The following is an 8,177-nucleotide window of genomic DNA, read 5'->3' as shown; positions in this document are numbered from 1 at the left end:
GTTTGTAGGTTAAATGGCTTGGTATAATCGTAAATTGTCCCGAGTGTGGATGTGGCAATGAATGCCACAGATTCACCACCCTCTGACTGAAGAAATTCCTCCTCATCTCCTTCCTAAAGGAACGTCCTTTAATTCTGAGGCTATGACCTCTCGTCTTAGATTTGCTTGTTAACCTGTTTGCTTGTCGACTGTGCAAGACTATAATCCAGGTGAACCCTTACTTTGTCAGCCTCGCATTTTGTCACATTCCTGCCAGCCCTTCGGCCAACAGCGCCCCAAACATGTTTAACAATGTAGTGTGGGAGTTGGTGCTCGGAAGCATAAATAAATGGAATAGAACTAACAATAAAACAACCTTTATTGAAGACAATTAACTTCCAACTACCAACAAGTGGCTCTCCCACCAATGAATTATAAACCAAACTACAAGAAGCACTCAAACCATAAATATACACAACCTTAACCACAGAAGGGTGCAAGTACAAAAATTCAGTCGGACTTTGTTTCAGGAAAGCATTTGCAGTGGTCATTCCTCTCGATAATGGCAAGGACAGTTACAACTGCTGCAGATGATCTGGTGATAATGAGCTGTTAAAAATGGATTGTAGCAGATTGTCTGTACTTGGTCAATAACCCAAAAGACTCAGGATATTTAAATGTACAATATATCATATTCCACCATATTCATATAAAGCAATAATTCATAACAAATGTTAATACACAATGTTCAAAGTTGCCTACTTATAAAATATAAACCAACTTCACCAATTCACAAAACAAATACATTTTCCAATACCCCCATCTTTAAAAACTTTCATTCACAATATTCACATAGCGATGGCCCATTTCTCAAAAGCATCAGTACAAAGTTAAAACATAAAGATAAAACACAGTTTTAAGAATAAGGGGTAAGCTATTTAGAATGGAGATGAGGGAACACTTTTTCACACAGAGAGTTGCGAGTCTGTGGAATTCTCTGCCTCAGAGGGTGGTGGAGGCCAGTTTTCTGGAAGCTTTCAAGAGAGAGCTAGATTGGTCTCTTGAAGAAAGCGGAGTCAGGGGATTATGGGGAGAAAGCAGGAACGGGGTACTGATTGCGGATGATCAGCCATGATCATATTGAATGGCGGTGCTGGCTTGAAGGGCCGATATTAAATCGTTATTAAAGTTATTAAAGTTGGTCACCTCAATGTGCCATCTAGTTTCAACTGTAGTAACTGAAGATAGACACGAAATGCTGGAGTTACTCAGCAGGTCAGGCAACATCTCTGACGAAAAGGAATAAGTGACGTTTTGGGTCGAGACCCTTTAACAGTGTTAACTGTTAATGCATATAGAACCTTGATGAACTCATTTTATTCACATCCAAATATCACAAATGCAACTTAAATGGGTATTTTCTAAGCAATAGGCACAGGTGTAACAACTTTGACCTATTGCTGTTGACATCATTGTGGATAGGTCTCATGACATATTTTTGCCAATGCATTAAACTTTGGTCCCAAATCATTCAAGTAGCTCAAACTAATTTTATCATCCAAATTGCTGATGGAATCAAGACTTAGCATACTTGCTTCATCTCCTTCATAGTTATATGCTCGGGGCTCATGGACAACCTCTGCAGCATATTTGTCCAGATCCTAAAAAAAATAATTATAATCAAATTAGATATTAGAAATTAGAACCATGCTTTTGCACTTCTTTATATTGAAATTGTTCTTAAATCAGAATGTTCCGAAATATTAAAATCGGAATTATTCTGAGAAGCACGTTAATTTATCACTTTTTTTAATTGAAATAGTAGTTTTTCCATTTCCGGGGTCGATTGTGCCTGGAAATTGGCTCTAAAATTATTTTTCCAGACCAATTTCTCCCCTTTTGTACAGGTCAACGTTACTGAGACAACAGCCAAGTAAACACAGTTTTGCAATGAATGGAAGAGTAAGAATACTGCAGATGATTTAGTAAAGATGAAATGTGCCTCAGATACCTCACAAAACAAAGAACACTAGGATGGAATTGAATTGAATTGAATGAATTTTATTAGCCAAGTATGTGTACATACAAGGAATTTGCCTTGGTGCTTTGCTCGCAACTAACAACAGCACAGGAACAGGCCCTTCGGCCCACAATGTCCGTGCTGAACCTGAAACCAGGTTAAACTTATCTCTTCTGCCTGCTCAAGATCCATATGCCCTCATTCCCTGCATATTCACAAGCCTCTGAAATGCCACCATCACCAACCCAGGCAGCACATGTCAGGCATCCACCACCTCCTGTGCAAAAAACTTGCCCCACACATCTCCTTTAAATTACACCCCACCCCTTCGGACTAGTTCTTCAGACTTCCTTCAGGCTATAAAGCTGCAACATAACCTCTTGAGTCTTATACTCAATGCCCCTCCCAATGAAGGAGTACACCCCCAATTGATGGTTCCATATTGTTAGCGCCCGTACCTTAGACTTAAGGTGACAGGTACCTTTTAAGTTACAACAATGTGGACTTCACGTGTTTCAAAACTGTTCTTCTACACAAGTGGTTGACTCAGTTTGGCTTCCCAAATAAATTTAGCACAAGGTGTCAAAGTAAGGGCCTGTCCCACTTTCCCGAGTTATTCACAAATTCTCCCGAGTTTTCACCCTTGATTCAAACTCGCAGAATGTTCTTAACGAGTCCGTAGAAGGCCGTAGGTGTCCGTAGATATATCGTAGCGGCTCGTTTTGCCAGCCGTAGGCACTCGGGGCATCAGGTGAGTCAGGATGTTTTTTACAGCCTGATGAAAAATGTCCACGAGTAAAAAAATAGCCCCGAGTACCTACGGCTGGCATAACGAGCCGCTACGATATATCCACGGACTTGTTACAAACATTCTGCGAGTCCGGGTCAAACTCTTCTAAACTCGCAGATTAGGTCGCCTAAGTGGGACAGGCCCTTTATACAACTCATCCATAATTATCAAGTACAATACAGAACCAGGCCCTTCAGCCCATCACATTCTTGCCTATCATTTTTGCTTCATCTAAGGCATTTCTCATGTTCTGACTAGTCTTCAAATCGGACTTCTGGTAATATTATGACAGTGGTCTGAGTTGCTTCCGATGATTCAACATAGCGGCAATGTTCCCAAATAAACAGATTGACTTGCATTGCCACTGGCAACTTTGGCAATGTCATAATTCTAGATGCCAGACAATAGAGAACAAAAGATGCTTATAAATCCAAGAACTCTTTCAACGTGATGGGAACATGCGTGCTGTAGGACAACCCCAAATTCCATATCCGGCACTAAGATCAAGCATGCGGGTCAACGCTGATCATGAACCAGTTTTGTACATGTTCCCTCTGATGTAGGCCTGAGGAATACTGTATCAGCATACATCATCATGTCCATTGCTCTTATTATCAGTCAATTGGCTGGAAACACGCCCTTTAAACTTCTCTAACCTGATGACCATATGCTCCATGTAGAGCCAACACACATTGAGTTGCCATGACATCGGGCACGGAGGTGAAGCGGGAGAGTTGCTGCCTTACAACACTAGAGATCCGGGTTCGATCCCGACCTCGGGTGCTGTCTGTATGGAGTTTGCATGTTCTCCCTTGTGATTGGGTTGGTTTTCTCAGGGTGCTCCGGTTTCCTCCCACACTCCAAAGATGTGCAGGTTTGTAGGTTAATTGGCCTCTGTAAATTGTTCCCAGTGTGCAGGGAGTAGATGGTAAAGTGAGATAACATAGTACTAGTACAAACAGGTGGTTGGCGTAGCCTCGGTGGGCCAAAGGGCCTGTTTCTAATACTGTATCTCTAAATTAAACTAAACTAATCAACGTGACATTGGGAATACCTGTGACATTGGGCAAAAGTAGGCTAGATACCTGAAAATCTAGATGTTAGGTATTCTAGATGCTAGATAATGTTGCTACATACAGCATTTGGACAATTTACACATAGGACTGTGCACCAAAACAGAATGCACAAGTTTATCAGCAATAGGTGCTTAAAGTTAGTAGCTGCCAGATCATTGGCACTCTGATCATTGCTGAGCACTTTCCTGGCATGTTGGCCATAGAATAGATGGATTAAGGGCCACTGTCCGAACGAACGACCATCCGGCTGTGGCACCAGGCCCGCCTTGCCCACCGTGGTACCTGAAGAGAGAGGTCGCTGGGCCGGGCCCCTGCTCGTCCCCGAGAACCAGAGAGTGGAGAGAAGCGACAACAGCAGGCGCAAGAACAAAGAGCTGATGGGTGGATCCAGGGTCTTACCTTCCGCATCCTCAAGGTCGGCTGCGGGAGGCATCCGTGGATCACAGATGCTTTAGGTGGCCGGGCGAGGAGAGGGACAACGGTTTACTGGATGAGTAGGAAGGAACTGCAGATGCTGGTTTAAACCAAAGATAGACACAAAATGCTGGAGTAACCCAGCAGGACAGGCAGCATCACCAATTCCTTCTCTACATTGGTGCTGCCTGTTCCGCTGAGTTACTCCAGCATTTTGTATCTATCTTCGGTTCGCTGGATGATTCGGACAGAGGCGACGGTTACAATGGGTCTTTATGGTCAGCTGCAGCTTGGAGTTTGGTGATGGCTCCAGAATCAGGCGACTTATGTATACTGTGTCAGCGGGCTATTTCTTTTCCTTTTGTGCTTAGTAGTAATTTACCGAACCATATGCAAAAGAAAAGAATTTCACTGTAGTCAGTACATGTGATAGTGAAGAACCATTGACCATTGAGGCAGATCAAATTAGGGTGGGTGCAATAATAGAATATCCATTATTCTAAACATTTTTTATCCTGAACATTTAAAACTAAGACCGGCAGATACGGCCAATGTCACAGCGCACATCTTCTAGCTCAAGTCTTATTGGGGATTGCCAAGCAATATCAATCCCTTGGCTCTATATGTGGGCTTCCCTGAAATGTCCACTTCTTGCCGTGGATGGAAGGTGTGTCCAGTTTGTGATTGTAATTAGATATGCGATTCACATCAGTTAATTACAGATGCACCAAAGAGTCATCTACACTGATTTCCGCACATCGGGTGGCTTCTGGACTCACAGTTCACTGACTCACGGCTTCTGGACTCACAGTTCACTGAGTCACGGCTTCTGGACTCACAGTTCACTCACGGCTTCTGGACTCACAGTTCACTCAGTCATGGTTTTTGGACTCACAGTTCACCCAGTCACGGCTTCTGGACTCACAGTTCACTCACTCATGGCTTCTGGACTCACAATTCACTCATATGACTTCTGAACTCACAGTTCACTGACTCACGGCTCTGGACTCACAGTTCACTCACTCCCAGTTTCTGGACTCACAGTTCACTGACTCATGGCTTTTGAACACAGTTCACTCACTCGCGGCTACTGGACTCACAGTTCACTCACTCATGGCTTCAGGGCGGACGGCGGGCGGACGACTTGCGGACAGCTTCTGGACGGCTCACGGGCTCAGCCCGGCCTCTGGGGCTTTATTCTCCTCACCCCGGTGATTGACAGTGGGTGCCGGAAGGGGAGTCGCCGTCCCGGTGACAGACAGGAGAGAAGACCAATCCGCTGATCTCACGATTTTTAAACCTTTATAACTTTTGTAATATCCCACAGATCAGAACAGAACTTGGTGCGCTTGGAGCAGAGGAGAATGGTGAGTAAGGTGCCGAAAAAATAACGATATACGGTACCGTTTTTGCACAAATTAAAAAACAAGGCAAACCAGAAGAGGACAAGATGAGAGTTTTAGTAACAGTATAGAGAATAGATATAGATAGATAGATGATCATCATCAGGTCATCTATGTTTTAAGTAGCTATGAAAAGCTATTTTGAAGATTACTATTTGCACTTTAGTTTCCTGTACCACTTTGAGCATGCTGGAACCGAAATAAATGTTTTGGATAGTGTAATATAAGAAAATAAATTCTTACCGAATATTGCCTGGTGTGCGTGTCTTGGGCACCATAATTGAACGAATAATTCCTTGGATTTAAAGCCGAGACTGCATGTGATGAACTTCCCTACAATTAAAATAAATCATGGTTATTTTTAAATGTAATGGCGCTGAAAATAAAATAAATGTTATGTGAATGGACTAGTGCTTTATCCGACGAGCCATAAAATACTTGTAAATAGTACAAGATTGTCTACTATCAGTGAAATAATCCCTTTCTGCACCCGTTTTGAGTCTACACCCACGTTGAGGAGCTCTGGCATAGCTTGTCAAACTTCTCTGGAGTAAGTTTGATTAAGCTAGCAAAAGAAGATTGTAAAAAGTAGGCTCGATGGGCCGAATAGGAACTATTCTAGGAACAAATTCTGTTCCCAGAACTTGTGAACTTTCTGTCTACACGTGGAGTTTTGTTGATTGTATCGTGGTCTCTCCCTTTCAGCCTTCAGCAATCTGTTACCTTCATAAAAGATAGACGGACAGAGACTCAGAGTAGGTGAATCAAGGACCAGAGGACATAGGTTTAAGGTGAAGGGGAAAAGATTTAATAGGAGTCTGAGGGGTAAGTTTTTCATGCAAAGGGTGGTGGGAGTATGGTAAAAGCTGCCAGAGTAGGTAGTTGAGGCAAGGACCATCCCACCATTTAAGAAACAGTTACAGTAGACAGGTTTGGAGGGAGATGGACCAAACGTGGGCAGGTGGGACTCGTGTAGCTGGGACATGTTGGCCGGTGTGGACAAGTTGGGTCGAAGGGCCCATTTCCACACTGTATCACTCTATGACTCCATGACAAAGTGCCAGAGTAACTCAGCGGATCTGGCAGAAACAGAGGAAAAGGATGGGTGACGTTTCGGGTCGGGACCCTTCTTCAAACTTCATGAAGGCTGTTTGTTTCTTCATTTGCCATTTCCCCCCCCCAAAAAAACACATTCTTGATAACTCTGTCTAAATCAGGTTTTTCTTTTACATAACAAATCATCACAATATGTTTTTCCACCTTTCAGTGTCTTGCAGCATTTGGACTAACCAGCTCCTTGTCCTTGAAGTATTCAACATTCATCTCCACCCAACTGGGAACCTGCCCAACAATTTTTAATCCATTTTTCCTGTCAATGTCTCTCCCTATGTCTAAATTCTTTACCAATAGTGGCAGCTTGCCCATCTCCCCACCACATTCGCCTCACACTCCATGAATAAACAGGTTTGTACATTCATTGGCTTCGGTAAAGATTGTAAATTGTCCCTAGAGTGTAGGATAGTGTTCATAGAAACATAGAAACATAGAAAATTATGTGCCGGAGATACCATTCGGCCCTTCGAGCCAGCACTGCCATTCGATAAGATCATGGCAGATCATCTAAAATCAGTACCCCGTTCGTGCTTTTCCCCCATATCCACAGCCACTTTGCTGCCCACAAATTGCTGTTAAATTATCCGTTTAATGTAGGGGAAAAATAATAAAAGGGGGACTTAATGGATTTGAGAGAGAACACATTGCAGGCTTATAAGGAAAATAAGATGAGTGGGATTGGGTCCAATGAAGTAGTTCTGCTCTGGCAGTAGCTGGCATGGACTTCATGGTGGTCACCTCAGGTGAGATGAAGGAAATGGGAATGATAGAAATACACCCCCTGGAAGCCAGAACGGACCCAATGTGTTGAATGAACTAATTGATACTTGAGAATAAGTAACTTCTCCTCATTAATTCTAGAAGACATGATTATCGTCGGGTCACCTATGTTTTAAGTAGCTGTGAAGTAGTAGTTAAAGATCACTATTTGCACCTTAGTTTCCTGTACCACTTTGAGCATGCTGGAACGGAAATAAATGTTTTGGATAGTAACAAAAGAAAATTAATTCTTACCAAATATTGCCTGGTGTGTGTGTCTTGGGCACCATAATTCCACGAATAACTCCTCGAATTCAAAGCCGAAGCTCCACGTGATGAACTTCCCTGCAATGAAAATAAATCATGGTTATTTTTTAATTTAATGGCCCTGAAAATAAAATAAATGTTATGTGAATGGATTAGTGCTTTATCTGACGAGCCATAATATACTTGTAAATAATATAAGATTGTCTACTATCAGTGAAATGATCCCTTATCTTTTATCTGATCAAACAGCACCCGTTTTGAGTGTACACCCACGTTGAGGAGCTCGGGCATAGCTTGTCGAACTTCTCTGGAGTAACTTTGGTCAAGCTAGTAAATAGTAGATCGTAAAAAGTAGA

The 8,177-nt window shown here is 42.6% G+C and overlaps 1 protein-coding gene across 1 annotated transcript in view; it reads right to left on the bottom strand.

Moving 5' to 3' along the window:
- Window positions 1–278: 278 nt before the first annotated feature.
- The window catches only part of LOC129707456 (cadherin-like protein 26), a 43,597-nt gene continuing 35,698 nt past the window's right edge, over window positions 279–8,177 (bottom strand). Inside the window, exons 15-17 of the mRNA XM_055652495.1 lie at window positions 7,810–7,899; window positions 5,926–6,015; window positions 279–1,640 (exon numbers count right to left, since the gene is read on the bottom strand). Coding sequence (XP_055508470.1) covers window positions 1,449–1,640; window positions 5,926–6,015; window positions 7,810–7,899 — 372 coding nt within the window. The 3' untranslated portion in view covers window positions 279–1,448. The remainder of the gene's footprint in view (window positions 1,641–5,925; window positions 6,016–7,809; window positions 7,900–8,177) is intronic.

Source organism: Leucoraja erinacea, chromosome 21, assembly GCF_028641065.1.
Source record: "Leucoraja erinacea ecotype New England chromosome 21, Leri_hhj_1, whole genome shotgun sequence".
In the NCBI taxonomy this organism is placed as follows: domain Eukaryota; kingdom Metazoa; phylum Chordata; class Chondrichthyes; order Rajiformes; family Rajidae; genus Leucoraja; species Leucoraja erinaceus.
Note: the sequence above shows the minus strand (reverse complement) of the source record. Positions and strands in the feature narration are given on the sequence as shown.